We start from the raw sequence: 18,104 nt of genomic DNA, 5'->3' as shown, positions 1-18,104 counted from the left end.
TAATCGCTGAGTCAGTGTCGGCCCCCGTAAACACTTTTACTTGTGCATCTTCTCTTCAGATCTCCCTGCGCCAAGTAAAAAATGTGCAGGTTTAGCAACGGCTTAGGACACAGCATGAGATTTTTTTTATTGCAATTTTAAAACATCCATCTTGCTTTTCGTAAACATTGTGTCTCCCTAAAGTCACAGGAGTTTTCATCAACATGGGTGCTGGTTTTCTTCAAGGAATTATTGTCCAAGATCGTTACATTGATGAACTGGGAGGGCAAGTGGGAGGTGAAAGGTCATATCCAGGGAATGTTGTGTGGATTGACATTTCACAGGGACACGACATAAATAACTATCAGGCACAATAACCAATGTAGAAAATAGTAACAGTAGATATTCAGATGATGCATGCAGCCTCTTTTATCTTGAATTATTATCTCACCATCCATTTTCTACCGCTTGTCCCTTTTGGGGTGACGGGGGGTGCTGGAGCCTATCTCAGCTATGGACTTAAAAAAGAAATAATCCAGGAGTTGCCATCACTGCGAGCAGGTCAGCCTGCCGTGTGTATTGTATATTTATATGTAACAAACACTTCCCCACAACCTGCCACACAATTATTATTATTTTTTCAATCAGATTAATCACAGGGGTTAGTGCGTGTGCCTCACAATACGAAGGTCCTTGGTTCGATCCTGGGCTTGGGATCTTTCTGTGTGGAGTTTGCATGTTCTCTCCGTGACTGCCTGGGTTCCCTCCTTGTACTCCGGCTTCTTCCCACCTCCAAAGACATGCACCTGGGGATAGGTTGATTGGCAACACTAAATAGACTTAGACTTAGACAAACTTTAATGATCCACAAGGGAAATTGTTCAACACAGTAGCTCAGTTACAATGATGGAAAGCGTAAGGATGGAAAGGACAATGCAGGTATAAATAGACTAATATAGCGATAAAAAAATCTAACATATATACGAATATATACATAATATGTGTACAGAATAATATATGTACAGATATATTATATTATGTCTATAACATATATACAATATATACCAATGACCATGTACAATATTACAGTATATACAGTATATGTGACAGCAGCAGCATAAAATAGAGAGTAGATCCAGCAGGAAATAGAAAATAGACATTATAAACAAAGAGAAGTAGCTAACATGTCAGGTGTCAGGTAATAGGCAGATGTCATCTATTTCTGTATGGCGAGTTATTATACAGCTGGATGGAGTGTGGAATGAAAGAGTTCTTGAATCGCACAGTGCGGGAAGGAAGTTGAAGGAGCCTGTTGGAGTATGAGCTCCGCTGTCCCTTAATTGTCAGGTGGAGTGGGTGGGCAGGATTGTCCATGATGTCGGGCAGTTTGTCCAGTGTCCTCCTGTCCCTCACTGACACAAACGCCTCCAACTGCGTGCCAATAGTTTGGCCGACTTTCCGGATCAGTTTATCAATCCGGTTTGAGTCCCTTTTGCTGGTGCTGCTCCCCCAACCAACCACTGCAAAGTACAGTGCACTGGCCACAACAGACTGATAAAATATCTCCAACAGCTTGCTGCACACATTAAAGGACCTAAGCTTCTGCTCATGCCCTTCTTGTAAACAGCTTTGCAGTTGTCCTTCCAGTCCAGTCTGCTGTTCAAGTGGACTCCCAGGTACTTGTACTGCTCCACTGCTGCCACCTCCCGGCCCTGGATCTTGATGGGCTCCACCGGCGTCACTCTATTCCTGAAGTCGATGACCAGCTCTTTGGTCTTGTCCACATTAAGGACCAGATGGTTCGCCTGAGACCACTCCAAAAAGTCAGCGATCAGTGTCCTGTACTCCAATTCCCGTCCCTCTCTGATACACCCGACAACAGCAGAGTCGTCAGAGTATTTCTGCAGGTGGCAGGACCTGGAACTATACTGGAAGTCTGAGGTGTACAGGGTGAACAGGAAAGGAGACAGTACGGTCCCCTGTGGAGCACCTACACCACTGACCACAGTATCCGACAGGGAGCTCCCCAGTCGCACAAACTGGGGCCTGTCAGACAAGTAATCAGTGATCCAGGAGATAATGGATGAACTGACACCCATCCTGAGCAACTTGTCACTCATCAGAATTGGCTGAATGGTGTTAAAGGCACTGGAGAAATAAAAAAACATGATCCTCACAGTGCCCTTCCCACCATCCAGGTGAGAGTGAGCATGATGCAGCAGGTAGATAACAGCATCTTCCACTCCTGGGGCTGATATGCTAACTGTAGAGGATCCAAGGAAGGAGCCACCAGTGGTCTCAGCTGATCCAGCACAAGTCTCTCGAGGACCTTCATGACCTGGGACATCAGGGCAACAGGTCTGAAGTCATTTGAGCCCGATGACATGGGCTTCTTGGGCTATGCAGGATGTTTTCCATAGCACTGGTATCCGTTCTAGCTTCAGACTCAGGTTGAAGATGGAGTGCAGGATCCCAGTTAGCTGAGCAGCGCAAGTCTTCAGGACCCAGGGGTTGGCCCTAGTGTGTGAATGTGAGTGTGAATGTTGTCTGTCTATCTGTGTTGACCCTGTGATGAGGTGGCGGCTTGTCCAGGGTGTACCCCGCCTTCCGCCTGAATGCAGATGGGATAGGCTCCAGCACCCCCAACGACCCCGAAAGGGACAACCGGTAGGAAATGGATGGATGGATTAATCACACTTTTGAAAAAAGAGCCCAATATTTTTACACAAATGCTATTTTATTTTGTTTTTTAAATGTTTTACTATTAGCTCAAATTCTGCGAACAATTTGATACAAAATCTAGTCAGGGTGTTTTTTTAAGTGAAACTTGCCAGCGAGCACACCAGTCGGAGTCACCTCACTCATCTTTGCACTGACGTATGCGTTGATTGACCTGATCACTGACCGTACAATAACTCACGCCGCCTTTCAGGTAACCATCCGTGGTCAGGGTAAAGGAGCATGGGTTTACAATACATCTGGTCATTAATCTGCATTGAGACATGGTTAATTGCATTAGCTAACCCGTTAAATTTGACAGCCCTAATTTACTTTAAAATGATTGTGTGAATGCTGTAAGAAACAATCATTGTTACAATTGTGTTGAAAGCATTTACTCCTGTCTGTTTTATACCAGACACAGTGAATTAAAATGCGGGATGCACCATCGCTGTTTGGCATACAAAAAAAATGTATCGTTTGTTATGGCTCAAATGCAGCCATTTTGTACGGAGGATCTCAAAGCTTTCTTGGATTGCTTTGAGGCCATGCTCAGGCTTTTGCATGGTATCAATTACTGTGATACGATGTCATGTGTCTAAAGTTCACTGCTTTCTGAAGCATTTCAGCTTGGTTACTTACATTTTTCAACATTCCCATGCACTTACTTTCGGACGTGCACTTTCCAGCTTGTAATGTTTTCTTTTAAAATGCCAATTAAGATTTTTTTTTCTCCGTTAGATACCTTGTCTGTATCCAGTAATGACACCCTGCAGCCGGGCTCCAGCCACACCTTGGGGCCACACAGCTCTCCCGGCCCCAAACGTCCAGGGAACACCTTAAGGAAGTGGCTGACCAGCCCTGTCAGGCGACTAAGCTCTGGCAAGGCAGATGGTCATGTGAAGAAGCTGGCCCACAAGCACAAAAAGAACCGGGAAGGTGCCAGAAAAAACCTGGACGTAATGCAAGGGCCTCACAAGGACTCTGATGACTGCGCCGCCACGCCGCAGGATGAAACACTGGAGGAGGTGAGAACAGTAGCTGTACTTTTGTTCTGACCCTGTAGCTGATTTCCTCAACTCTTTCCTCCCCAGCGTATGCGTAACGAAGGTCTGAGCAGCGGTACGCTCTCCAAGTCTTCTTCATCAGGAATGCAGAGCTGCGGTGAGGAGGAAGGCGAAGAGGGGGCTGACGCCGTCCCTCTACCTCCGCCAATGGCCATCCAGCAACACAGTCTGCTGCAGCCCGACTCCCAGGATGATAAGGTGGGTCAGCGCGGCACAGAAGGGCAAAATAATGCCACCAAATAATACTTTTAATATTTCCATTTCTCATTTGAGCATTGCTAAAACTACAGTTATGTGTGGCGTCTCTTCACCATTACTATATTGGTAACATCAAGAATTTGGCTTTTATTTACCTCTCTGCAAAGAAGAGTTTCTTTTTTTCCTTCTCTTCGTGTTTTCAAAATACCTTTTCTTTAAAGCTGTAAAAGATGAACATACACCTTTTACATTGGTACTAATATTGTTTCCTTTCTTTTCCTTTTATGTTCTTAATGGTTGCATGTTCTCTCCATCAGCATTATGTTGATTTCTGTTCTGCCTCTCTTCTTTCCCAGTTCCCTTATCTCTCCATGTAAAAAAACACCTTCATCATCCACACACCTTTTTTTTTATTTTTGATCTATCTTCTTGAGATCTCCTTTTATGACTGTCAGTAACCCCTTAGGAGTGTTACTATCTTGTTGCTAAAACAAATACTCCATTCCCCATGCAATCGTGAGGCTTGTGAGACTGAAACGTTGCCTCAAACTGGACCTGTCACTGATGCAGTATCAAGCAACATGTTTATTTGTCTTTAATTTGACAACAGTTCAACCTCAGAGCATGCCCTCGACCTAAACTCAACTCATAACCCATGTTCTCCCCAAAACCGACCTGTAAATGGCTCCAACTTGGCCCCAATTGAACCTTTTTATTAGGGACAACACACCTGCCAAGTCGTTATTTGAACATGTGGAGTATCGGGGTCCAAACACTCCACTGGTGAGCTTGATCATGAACATAGACAGCCGCGGACATCGAGTCTGCTTGGCTTCTATTTGCATGAAGATCTCGGCATTAGTTTGAATCAAATTAAAAAAATTACCCCCTTAATTTTGTTTTTGTGTCGGGTTTTTTTTTCAGTCTGCGTCCCGCCTGTCTGCTAGGCCCAACAGCTCAGAGACTCCCAGTGCTGCTGAACTGGTCAGTGCCATCGAGGAGCTGGTGAAGAGTAAGATGGTGAGCAAGGAATATCACAAATACATGCACATGAGGTCTCTCTGCATGCAAAACACTTGCTTGGGTGTTGTTAACTGAGGCATGGTGTCCTACCAGTCATCTCTCATGACTGACTCACTAATAATTCCTGCTGTCTTCTTTTCCGACAAAAGAGCGTTGCACTTTCCAGTTTATCGCAATGCAAACCTTTTTACTGACCATACACTGTTTATAGAGAAGTATCTGAACACCTGGGGGGCATCCACTTTGGAAGTTTAACAAACTCGGAGTTCAAACCGGAAGTCAAAGTGAACGTACCCTAAAATTAGATGTAAAACTTTGTGAGACATTTCCCATGAGGAAATGTTGACTTTGATTGTACACGTATATCAATGTGCAACATTATCCATCCATCCATTGTCTACCGCTTGTCCCTTTCGGGATCGCGTGGGGTGCTGGAGCCTCTCTCATTATATTATGTTTTAAACCTTATTCAACGACAGAACATGACGTTGCAGCTATTTGCTTACAAGCGATGCTTTCATTTTGTTAAGCGGCAGACGAGGCGTGCATGCTCCTTATGACACGCAAAGGCTATTAAAACAACATTATCCTCTATGTAAGTGTGCTCTGATTTGATATTTAATGTACATATGATTGTACATGTAATATTACTATATTGATATATATAATATTTAATCACGATTAATCACAGTTTTTTTCATAGTTAAATGTAATCGTGATAATTGCAGATACAATTATTTTTTTGTGTACCTTAGACAGATCATTTTCAAGTTTTTGTTACCATCACTGGACAATTAGTTTGCCTTAATGAAATGTTTTTTTACACATTATGCTTTTTTGAACAGCTCAACACAAAATGTACACAAACCCGCTTTTAAAGACAATTAAAATAAATTACCTGCTGGTGTCTTGCCACATTTTGTAGCATTACAGAATTTGTATTCCTGCTGTAGGAGCACTTGCATTCAGAGGAGGAGCTACACCATGTTTAGATACCAGCTTCACTCATTAATAACAAAAAATGTGTATTGTTATAATCATGGTTTAATTGCCAAAGATGTTTGGTCATTTAATCTGTGATATTTTTACCTGAATAAATGCTTCTGAGTCTGTACATGTCGTTCAAGTTAATGGTATTCATATCTCTACATGACAATGTCCTAACCTTCTCTATTATTAAAATGTAATATTCAGTCTGCTAAACATTCTGTAATTGCGGACTATCAATCAGAACAGGTTGTCAAAGAACATACACTTTATTTTAATCTGTCAAAAAACATTTATTTAGGCAGAAGTATTACAGATTATATTACAAAATATCTAGCATGATCGGGATATGAGACGATTTTTCATTTCATTTTATCATGGTAGTTATAGCACTATTTTTGTGAAGCCGGAAGTATGTCGTTGGTATGAGAAAAGGTGTCTTAGCAAGTTTTGACGTCGTGAAAGTCTCAGATAAAAAATTAATCTAGACTTCCTACTTACCATCTTTCCTTTCTGCTGATCTTTTATTCCATCTTACTAATAAGGCAGTTAGCAATGCACTCAACCCTAATCCAAACAAAACACGAATGTAAAGTTCAACTTCTCTGCAAACTGCAAAGTGCACCAGCATGCAGTTGCTGCAGTGATGTCGTCTCGAAGATAAAATAGCCTTGTCTTGTCGGAAGAACGACTTGCCATGGCTTTGAACATAGGAATGCCATGCTGTCCCCTTTTCTTTGTGCATTTCTGCTCGCTATATTCGAGCTTGTGACTCAACAGTAACTGAACGCCATTACATTTCTCATTCTACGGAATGGACTAAGGGTCAAAAAAGAGTCAGGACGCATGCGCGTTAAAAAGAAATTAGCGCAGTTAATAGAACTTATAGTTAACGCATTATTATTGCGTTAACTTTGACAGCTCTAGTTCTAATAGTATAAAGGCATCTTAATGTGGGTCAAAACACAAGCAGAAGTGACGCCATTTCTCCATAACTCTTGTAGTAGATAAATTCAAGTTACCCAAAAGTAAAAGAAGCATTGTCCACTTTACGCTAAAATCAAAGCAACATTTAAACTATGAATACACATCAGACAAGTATTTAAGTTTATTAAGAACAATTTACACTTTGTTAGATATAATTCATCATATTGTAGCGGTTGCTTTAAGGACATAATTCAGCATAGCTGTTTACTTCACTTTGTCGTCATTCTTCACTGCCATTGTTCTATTGTGCACATAACAATGTTGATCTTGTTTACCATTCATATATGCAGTTAAGAGTGAGTAATTCGGTGCGGCACCTTAAAGTGACCGTCAAGCGTTTTACCCAAAGGTGCGGGTTTGTTGTGACCGCCATTTTGACTCGCTATACATAAAAAGATACTTCTGCTCTTGATTTGAATAAACGGCGCACACGTTTGTGTGTCAAAGATATTTCAAGTTGTCTTGCTTTCACGTTACAAGCGCAACAATATCCCCAATATTTAAAGCCCCTAATATCACTCGCTTTCAAGTTTGTTGACAGAGTGAGACCTTTACACGGTGGCTACATATTATCTTTGTGCTGCATACTGCTAGCCAAGCACAAGGTGATGGAGAGGCGACTATAATACAGAAATAGTAAAAAAATTGTTTTAAAAAGATTAAAAAATAATTATCGCGATTAAAAAATATAGCGTGTATGACTATAATAAATGAATCACAATTAACGCTTTAATCTGACACTCCTACAAAAGATGTATTAAAGTGCCAGTAGAATGGAAAGACAAGTTGCTTCTATATTGAAGCCATTATCATATATATTTGATGTATTACACCGAAAGACTACAAAGTTTGCGAGTAAATAGATAGGATCAAAATAGTATCGATCTCACAAAATTCCCGAGCCATTTTGAGAGATAATGAGCTAGCTAATCTCTTTGTGATGGATGATTCGATAAACTGCATTTCTTAATATTTTAAGTATGATTATCAAATATTAGGACGACGCTAGTTTTGTTACACACCAAGAGCAACCAGAAGCAGGGACACCAAGAAATAGGCGCTTAGTAAATTTAAAGAATTGTAGATAAATCCAACCATGTGACATCAGAAAGTGAACAGATATTAACAGGAAATTAACAAGTAGATTAATGAGAGTTAGAGAAATAATAATATACTGTAACAACATTGTCGCAGTGGGCCGATCGATCCGTAAATTGGTGGTCGACACCAACGGTAATATCAGTATATGATCAATATTAGAGTGATTGGATGAGTATTTTTCTATTTCTTTGTTAATGATTACAAATTAAGTCCGAGGACACAAGAGGACTTCGAGGGTAGAAAGGAATAAAATGAGTAGACCTAATAGATAGTCGTTTTTATTTTGTTTGGTTATTGTGTACTATTGACTGTTTTGCTCATAAACAATTGTATGTAATAAGAGATTAAGGAACTTGTTAAAATATAGTGCTGATATTGTTAAGCTGTGAGTAGCACTCATAAATAGATTGAAAACATTTCAGTTAATACATGTGATCTGTATTGGTATCGGCCAACCTTATCCATGCATGATCGGAATCGGCAGCAAAGATTCCTGATCGGAACATCCCTACCTATCTGTGAATAATTTTTACAAGATGTTAGTTTTGTTAATTCACCTACAATCACTTTGAAGTCAGAAGTCATTGGAACAGGAAAGATTCTTCCACGAACTGCTCCCACAAAATTGGAAGGATTAAATTGTCCGAAATGTCTTTGTCAGATGAAGACTTCAAAACCTGTGCTTGGATTTAAAGTCACGTTTGCCTTTTTATACACTTTTATAATCCTTTTTTTTTTTTTTTTTTTTTTTTTTTAAATCCTACCTCTTCATCTTTTCCTCTTCAGTCACTGGAGGATCGTCCCAGTTCTCTGTCAGTGGAGCAAGGTGACAGCAGCTCTCCTTCCTTCAACCCCTCAGACAACTCCCTCCTCTCCTCCTCCTCGCCCATGGATGAGGTGGACGAGCGCAAGTCGGGCTTTCTCAAGAGAAGACAGTAAGTCACAAGCTTAAACTTCTGAACACAGGTCATGCTTGACCGTTGAGCACAGTGTTCTGCTTTGGTGTCTCTTATATGAATGTTTCTCTTATATTTTCCTTACAGTGTTTCTCTTTCTTCTTTCAGTTACGTCCTACTGGAGTTGGTGGAAACAGAAAGAGACTATGTCAGAGATTTGGGATCAGTAGTGGAGGTAGTAAAGAAGAAAAAAAATTCTCTAGTATATGCACCTAATTATTCCTGTTACAGTGGGAAGGGGATTCATATGGCCCCATTTGTGGCGGTTTACCTCACACATGAAACATGACGAACTGGGGGGGTTTACTATTCACTTCAGCCGCATGATGGCAGTAGAGGTTTGGATGTCTTAAAATGTGTTTTGGGGCAATTCCAACTTTGACCACAAGGCCAGTTGCAATGTAGAGTGGCGCTTTCCATAATTTTCAGCAGACTGCATTGCAAAGTGATTACACCCGCCTCTCTCCAGGAATGGGGCCATATGAATCCCTTTCCTACTGTAAGTTAGATTTTTTTAGTTAAAGGCTGTTCTCCTCACAGGGTTACATGAGTAGGATGAAGGAAGAAGGAGTTCCAGATGACATGCGAGGAAAAGACAAGATTGTCTTTGGAAACATCCATCAGATATATGACTGGCACAAAGAGTATGTCCATAGCTTTTATTCTTTGTGGTCATATTTTATTTTTTTCCTTCATACATTTTTGAAGAAATAATTTGTTGTCTCCACAGCTTTTTCCTCGCAGAGATTGAGAGGTGTTTAGAGGATCCTGACAGACTTGCTTCTTTATTTGTCAAACAGGTATACTTTTTTACACCACAGTTCATCAACAGGGGTATTGTAGGGGGTCGTAAGATTTTTGGTTGATTAGACTTTTTTAAATATATGTTTTTATAAAATTCCTGTATTATATTGATGTTAGCGTGTTAGATAGCTTGAGATAAGCGGCGGTTGTTGCCAGCTAGTGACTAGCTTGCTAGTTGCCAGCTAAGTAATAGCGCCACTCTACTGTTTTCATTTCTGTTTTTTCTTAGTATGGCACAAAACTTGGTACCTTCAGAGCCAGTTTAAAATGAAAACACAATTTTATACAGGATATACAAGTAGATGGTTCCACAAGCAAGCAAATAGCGCGCTAGTTGCCAACTAAATAATAGTGGCGCTATACTATTTTCTACTTTACTTTTGATATTTTACAATTGTACAAAACATGGTACCTTTAGAATCATAATGAGCTTTATTGGCCAAGTTTTTTTAACACAATAATTTCACTTGGTATGACCAGTTTAATTTAAAACACAATTTTATACAGTAAGTAGGGGTCCCTTTCATTCTCCCAATAAGTTTCGGGGTCCTTGGCCTGGAAATTGTTGAAGTCCCCCTTATTATATTTATGTTAGCATTTAAGATAACTCCTCAAGTTACCAGCTACCGACTAGCGCGCTATTGCCAGCGAGGGATTAGCGTTCTAGTTGCCAGCTAGCAATTAATTCATTAGTTGTCAACTAGGTAATAGCAGCGCTATACTGTAGTCTTTGAATACCTTTAGGACTAGTTTACTTTTGGCCTGGAAAACATTATTCATGTTAGCATTTAAGGTAGCTCGTGATTAACGCTCTAGTTGCCAACTAGCTAGTAGAGGCGCTATACTGTATCCTTTGAATATCTTTGTATTGCACAATGAAGTACCTTTAGGACCAGTTTATTTTAAAACCCAATTTTATACAGTATATTTAAATTGAGGGTCCCTGCTTCATCTCTATCAAGTTGCTTGTCTTTGGCCTGGAAAACGTTGAAGAAAGAAGTATCAATATGATAGTCGTGTAAGGTAGTATTTATGGTAGATCGCAATTAGCGCTCAAGTTGCCAGCGAGCAATTAGCGCACTAGTTGCCAGCAGGTAAGCTAATTGCAGCACAATGCTGTATAATTTAAGGATCTTAGTATTGCACAAAATAAGGTACTTTTAGAACCAGTTTTATTTAACATACCATTTTATACAGAATATTTAATTGGGGGGCCCCCACTCTATCTCTCCCATCAGTTTGAGAGATCCAGTGTGCTTCCAGTTCAAAGATGGCTCACCAGGTAACCTGACCTGGTGAAAACACAGGGCTTGGCACACAGATATCAAAACTAATTATGTGAACATGCGTGATTAATTTTTCCCTGTTGAAAAAGATCATTCTGCTTCTTGGTCTGGAAATCCCTGAAGACCACAGCTTCACACTGACCAATAATGGATGCCAAAAATTAAGTATGTATATTCAGCTAACATATAACTTTATCTTGTATATTTTCTTCATATAGGAGCGCAGGTTTCACATGTACATTGTCTACTGCCAGAACAAGCCCAAATCGGAGCACATTGTGTCAGAGTACATTGACACTTACTTTGAAGTAAGCCTTTTAAGTCGTTTTCCAAAATGTTGTATCGGTTGTCATATCATTTTATGTATGCAAGATTAATATTCCTGTGTTTGGATCCAATCATTTTTGGCTATTTTCAATCAGGAGCTTAAGCAGCGATTGGGCCATAGGTTGCAACTCACTGATTTGCTCATCAAGCCTGTCCAGCGCATAATGAAATACCAGCTGTTACTTAAGGTAACTTACTGGACTGCCTATTATCGTACATTTAGCATTCAGTGCATGGACACTTAAACTCTTTGTAAAAATGTTGTTATTAGGATCTTCTCAAGGTTTCTAAGAAGGCTGGAATGGATTCTACAGAGCTGGAGGTAAGACAAACTGTAACAACTTTAGGTTAACCACACCTGTTAGGAGTTTAAAAAAAGCTTCAACTATAATATATTAAAACAGAAGACACACCCTCCATAGCACATGCATACAGCCTGACTCTTGAAGTGAATTTCATTTTCTTATTTTTAATATTAGAAAGCTGTAGAGGTGATGTGTGTGGTCCCCAAACGCTGCAACGACATGATGAATGTTGGACGCCTACAAGGCTTCGATGTAAGTCTAAATAGTTTACTTGCTTCTGTCAGTGCATGTCTGGCAACTACATGTCAGTAGGTATTTATATAGTAGTGTTTCATTTAGTCACCACCAGATGTCAGTTTGTACTACCGTACTTCACTCACACTTGACTCTGCTCTCCTTCTATCTTCAGGGTAAAATTGTAGCACAGGGCAGATTACTCCTGCAAGACACTTTTTTGGTATCAGACCAGGATGGGGGACTTTTGTCCAGAATGAAAGAGAGAAGAATCTTCCTTTTTGAGCAGATTGTTATATTCAGTGAGCCTCTGGACAAGAAAAAGGGCTTCACTACTCCAGGCTACCTCTTCAAGAACAGCATCAAGGTTAATCTGTTACTATATAATTAATACATAACAAAATAACCTAAACCCTTCATTGTTTTGTTGTAGGCATGGTGATTTTCATTTTATCTCTCTCATCCCTCTCTGTCACACAGGTGAGCTGGTTGGGTCTGGAAGAAAATGCAGAAGACCCCTGCAAGTTCACACTGACCTCCAAGTCATCTGCTGGTAACGTGGAGAGGTACACCCTCCATTCGGCGAACCCTGGAGTCAGTCAAATCTGGCTGCACCAGGTCAGCCAGATACTGGAGAACCAGCGTAATTTTCTCAACGGTGAGAGATGAACGACCAGCTAAACCTAAAAATGATCTTTTATTAATTGTTTGGTTAGTGGTTAGCACGTCTACCTCACAGTAAGAAGGTGCGGGTTTGTACCCACATGCTTTCCACATGTTCTCTTCATTCCGGGAATCACAACACACCGGGGGTGTGAGTTTCTTTGGTTCTTTGTAGGGATGTCCAAATCAACATGTTTGGCCTTCAGGACGATTTTTTGGCTTTAGATCCAATCCGATTTTGAGTCCTGATCTGATACCTTGACAGTAGATTATAGAACCAAACATTTTTTTACAGCAAAAACTAAAGTAACCACATTAACATATTTTTATAAAACGTATCTTAAATTTGCTACATGGTGTATTTTCATTTGTGGTATTGAATGATACATACTGTACTTTTGTTTTTACAAAGCAAAGTGGCTGGTCCACAATAACTAAACAATGCTTAAACTACTCTTGGCTCCTATTTCAGTCATTTGGGTTTTCCAGAGTCTTATGCCCTGGGTTTGTAAATAATAACAAAACTGACCCAAAACAATGATTTTGTAATAATAGAATCACAAACAAGAAAAATATTGATCTAATCACTTTAGTACCGTTTATAGACTAATACTATTGTAGGTATCGATAGTATTGACATCTGGCTCGATCACCCCTACTTTGTTTTGCAGCTTTAGCAGTTAGCTTCTTGTGTTGTCCTGCACGGTGTGTGTGTGTGTGTGTGTGTGTGTGTGTGTGTGTGTGTGTGTGTGTGTGTGTGTGTGTGTGTGTGTGTGTGTGTGTGAGTGTGTGTGTGTGTGTGTGTGTGTGTGTGTGTGTGTGTGTGCGTGTAGCATGCTTTGCCATTCCCTAGAGGAAAAGGAATGGCTAATTCTTGAAAGAAGCTTTGTTTATTTACCGCCATTGTGGTGAGGATTAGTATTTTTACACACTGTGAATAGAGGAATAGTGAATAGTTTGTTGCAGGCTTGCTCTCAAAATCGACCTGGTGTTCTGGCAAGGCACGTACCCTCCTGGAATTTACGCGACACCTGCATGTGTATAACAAGGAATATGAAAATAAAATTGCGTCTCCCTGAGTGTGAACCCTTCTGAAGGGATCTGTTGCGGGAGTACAATCTTTAGCGATGTAAACGCTGGGATACAGCTGTGGTAAAGATCAGGCTGGTTGATCGCGATCAGTTAAAGTCCAATATCTGCCCCTGATCCGATCCCATGATCAGGATCCGGACAGCTCCATCAATTTGTCCTATACTTTATGTGCCCTGTGATTGACTGGCGACCGGTCAAGACTGTATCCCGCCTCTCAACTAAAGTCAGCTGGGATAGGTTTCAGCAATTGTTCACAAATATGAACGTTGAATGAAATTGACAAGCATTGTTTGGTTTGCTTCCCATAGCGCTGACGTCCCCCATAGAGTACCAGAGGAATCACGTGGGTGGCAGCGGGCCTGGGGGTCCACCCAACAGTAGCAGCAGTACCGGAGGCCTTCCGGGAGGCAGTACATCCTCCAGTACCACCAGTCTGGGAGGTGGTGGTGGAGGCGGTGGCTCTGGAGGATCAGCAGGCAACTCTTCCTCCCTGTGTGGTCCTCGCTCCCGACCCTCAAGAATTCCCCAGCCTTCTTCGCGCCTCCCCCAGCCAGTCCACCACCACCACCCCCCGGGCCCTGAAGGGCCCGACAGATCAGCAGGTACGTGGTCACCATGCCACCCACAGGGCAACCCCTCTAACTTGTATTCCGACACCGATTCAAATGGCGACCTGTTAAATTCAGAGGACCGTAAGATGGACATGTCTGATGGTAGCGACGCAGGCGACTGTAACAACAGCAGCAGACCATCAGGCAGCTTGGAGAGAGGAGGCTTTGAAGAAAGCCAAAAAGCAGCAGCTATCCCACAAATGGCTGTAGCTCCTCTGCATCTGGCCCTGAAGAACTCGCGAATTAGGACAGTTTCACCACTGGTGTCACCTCAGTCCCCTGGAGGAGGAAAGGAAGCATTAATCCCCTCCAGCCCAGCTCATAAAGGCCACCCCTTCTGGGCTACTGTCCCATCAGTGCCTCCTTCTCCTACTCGGCGACAAAGTTCCTACATGGGTGACAATATTGGTGGCGGGGAGTCTTTCAGCAGGGGGATCTCCTCTCATCACCGCCACTCCACCCACAGTAAGGATTTAGACCGCATGAGCACATGCTCTTCCACCAGCGAGCAGTCCATACACTCCACCCAGAGCAATGGGGTAAGAGGACAAGTCGGGGTCATGGCTTCAGAGAAGCAACTCACTGCCACTAACCCCGCCTTCACTGACTGGCCGCAGTCAGTCAGCACACCGCTGTCTCTGAGAATGGCTTGCACCGACTACTACATTGGAGATTAACGGCTACCCGAGTGCACTAACCTCACGGAGAGTCTGTGTGTGACAAACTTATACTAACGTAAAATCTAATTCATAGAGAAGCTGTTTCCACTTGACAGTATCTTTCAGCTTTGCTGTTCACAATCTAAACTTCATGTTTTACCAGCATTACTTTTTCAAGTCTTTCTTTGAAGAAGGAATCCTAGTACTGAAAACCAACACACAAATAACTCTTTGATGCACAACATCTTTTCTCTCAACAGCACTCTGAACACAAACTTTTGTATTTTCAGACTGGGTTGTCTCATCACTGAAGACATAAACACTTCCATGCTTCTGCGATATTCAAAGCACTTTAACATTTCCATTAACGCATGTTAGCCTTATTAGCAAGAACCCAGTTGTCAATCAAATCATACATTTGATTGATGGAAAGCAGATAATTAAAGCGACTGGTGGTGGTAGTTTGCAAACTTCCTCTCTCTTGTGGTCTTTGCACAGAGTGAAAGCAGTAGCAGCAGCAGCAGTGTGTCCACCATGTTGGTGACCCAAGACTATGTGGCCGTGAAGGAAGATGAGATCAGCGTGGCGCAGGGTGAGGTGGTCCAAATACTAGCCAGCAACCAGCAGAACATGTTCCTGGTATATCGGGCTGCCAACGAGCATTGCCCTGCAGCTGAGGGATGGATTCCTGGCTTTGTATTAGGACATACTTCATCCTCCACCATCCCTGAACTCACCGAGGGAACCATCAAGTAAGTCAACCAGAACACTTAAAGGGAACCTATGACTATTTTAATCTACAGATAATATGTATTGGCTATGCTCTGGTGTAAATTTTGCACCACAGTCACTTTAATAACCCGTTTTTTTAATCTGTGAAGACATTCCCAGATGGCAAATGAAACCACGCCCCATCCTTTCCAGAACTATCATCATTTATCTTTTGAAAATCTACACTGTTTAAATGTCTATCTTAAGGTCATCACCACTAATTTTTTCTAGACAGTCAAAAATAAACTTAATAACATTATATAGTTTCACCCGGTCACATCATGAAGTATACCTGCATACTCACCAAACGTCTCTGCATAAAAAAAGCTGATATAGCAGCATTTATGTCACTGTATGTCAGTGTTGCTATAAGCATGCCAAGATTAGATGAAAATAATCCTGTATCATACCTTTTTTTTCCTCAAAGCCTGAAGCAGAGGGTAGGTCCTTCCCTTCAGGCTGATAGCTTGAGTTAATGTGCGAATAAGTACATCCACCTTGCTGTGATGTCACAATGTAACCAGACTGCAAAAAAGTCTGCGAACAGAAACATTCAAAACTACGTGCAAGCTCACACCAAAATAAATAAACTTTATGATTTGATATAATTGTTTAACACAAGTATTCAACAATGTAACAACATGTATAAGTAGAAAAGACAAAATGCAGCATAAAAGTCCCCTTTAAATAATGTGTTAGATAAATAAACAAACACGTCATACAAAGGTGGTCAAAGTTGATCTCTTTTCTCCGCTTTAGAAAATCACTTTCCTGGCATACTGCACTTCGTATCCGCCGCAAGTCCGAGAAAAGAGACAAAGAGGGCAGGAAGTTGGAGAACGGCTACCGCAAATCTCAGGACAATCTGGCCAGCAAAGTCTCTGGCAAGGTGGAGAGTGGAAATCATCTTCAGTTCTTTTCCTTCTCAGCTATAATTTGTGCTGGTCATTTATATTTGTCTCTGTGTTTACGTTGCAGCTTCTAAATACCAACTCCATCTACGATGGTAGGTTTCAGTTGTTGAATGTGTGTGTAAAACTTGCAACTACAGTGGAACCTTTGAAGACAAACTTCTATTCTGGGACACAGTCAGCCTCTTGTTCATTTTTTTAAATAATTCTCAAAGCAACAATAAAACATGGTCTAAATGTGCCGCCAATATTTTAAGTAACATTTTTAATACAATTATTATTGTTCTGAATTGTCTCATGCAAGTGTAAAACTAGGTCAACATTTGTTTTGTTCCATTTTTTCTTTTATTTGAGTCAACATATTGCTGACTTAGATATATAGTACTGAGTAGCCAAAACAAACATCTGTGTTATGATATATTTTGGTAACCCTGATATCATTCTGACATGGTGTCACAAGCAGGCTAAATTAAAAACAAACCTTTATATGACGGCCCGGGCATTCACCTTTATGGATTCCAATGTATGATTCAACAAAAATGCACTTTCAATTAATTAACAAGTTTCTTGTTTTCTGCCTCCTATAATTCTCCCTTGCAGCTCCTCCAGAGTTCCTCATCCCGCTTAGCGATGTAGCATGCGAGAGTGGCGACATTGTTACTCTGAGGTGCAGAGTGAGTGGTCGACCCCGAGCTGCCATCACCTGGCGAGGGCCAGACAACGACACTCTTGGCAACAACGAACAGTGCAGCATCACCTACAGGTAAAATAATATGTTTGACTGTGCTTCTGTGTGGTTGGAATCACATGGGGATACCGTTTTCTTCATGTTAGTCAGAGTTTGTTTGGTTTTTTTAGAATTATCTAATTTTGTTTTCACTTTCTATATCAGGGGTGTCAAAACTTAATCGCACAGAGAGCCAAAATTCTAAGCTTACCTTAGATCAGTGGTGCCCAAACACCGATCTGTGACATATTTGCTAGTAGACCACAGAGAAACATTAAATATCAGCTGTCCCACCAGACACATCAAATTGATTTTTCTTGTATGTATATTAAAACTCCTGATATTTTGTTCTATCTTTGTTATATGGGACAATGCACATTAATGAACATATCAAATGTATATGTGCCAGATTACAGCCAAAAGCTAATTTCCATCTGCAGTCCCTGGCAGTTTGAGGGTATAAGGTATATTCCCCCAACCTGCCGGGGATCATCTCATGGCAAAGAAACAAACTCATAACTCCCACTAAATCACCGTTATGGAGAAGATGATTAACCCTTTTGGGCATACATAATTGAATAGCAGTTAAGTACCACCAAGACAAAAAGTCCTCAGGCAGTTAGGAGTGTATACAAAAAAATGTGGGATTAATATTCTTTCAACTTTTTTTGCTTAAATCTCCCAATCAACTTCAGTCC

The 18,104-nt window shown here is 41.1% G+C and overlaps 1 protein-coding gene across 2 annotated transcripts in view; it reads left to right on the top strand.

The window, feature by feature from the left end:
- triob (trio Rho guanine nucleotide exchange factor b) overlaps positions 1 to 18,104 on the top strand; it is a 237,165-nt gene that overhangs the window by 208,884 nt on the left and 10,177 nt on the right. The window contains exons 38-55 of one of the 2 annotated variants that reach the window (XM_061951061.1): positions 3,439 to 3,725; positions 3,792 to 3,962; positions 4,887 to 4,982; positions 8,847 to 8,995; positions 9,125 to 9,191; positions 9,557 to 9,660; positions 9,747 to 9,816; positions 11,325 to 11,414; positions 11,529 to 11,621; positions 11,705 to 11,755; positions 11,913 to 11,990; positions 12,148 to 12,339; positions 12,453 to 12,630; positions 14,036 to 14,877; positions 15,496 to 15,749; positions 16,528 to 16,657; positions 16,747 to 16,774; positions 17,280 to 17,442. In XM_061951061.1, coding sequence (XP_061807045.1) covers positions 3,439 to 3,725; positions 3,792 to 3,962; positions 4,887 to 4,982; positions 8,847 to 8,995; positions 9,125 to 9,191; positions 9,557 to 9,660; positions 9,747 to 9,816; positions 11,325 to 11,414; positions 11,529 to 11,621; positions 11,705 to 11,755; positions 11,913 to 11,990; positions 12,148 to 12,339; positions 12,453 to 12,630; positions 14,036 to 14,877; positions 15,496 to 15,749; positions 16,528 to 16,657; positions 16,747 to 16,774; positions 17,280 to 17,442 — 3,043 coding nt within the window. Of the gene's footprint in view, positions 1 to 3,438; positions 3,726 to 3,791; positions 3,963 to 4,886; positions 4,983 to 8,846; positions 8,996 to 9,124; positions 9,192 to 9,556; positions 9,661 to 9,746; positions 9,817 to 11,324; positions 11,415 to 11,528; positions 11,622 to 11,704; positions 11,756 to 11,912; positions 11,991 to 12,147; positions 12,340 to 12,452; positions 12,631 to 14,035; positions 14,878 to 15,495; positions 15,750 to 16,527; positions 16,658 to 16,746; positions 16,775 to 17,279; positions 17,443 to 18,104 lie in introns of those variants that run through there. The other variant, XM_061951063.1, reaches the window with a different exon arrangement.

This window comes from Nerophis lumbriciformis, linkage group LG04 (genome assembly GCF_033978685.3).
Source record: "Nerophis lumbriciformis linkage group LG04, RoL_Nlum_v2.1, whole genome shotgun sequence".
Taxonomy (NCBI): domain Eukaryota; kingdom Metazoa; phylum Chordata; class Actinopteri; order Syngnathiformes; family Syngnathidae; genus Nerophis; species Nerophis lumbriciformis.
Note: the sequence above shows the minus strand (reverse complement) of the source record. Positions and strands in the feature narration are given on the sequence as shown.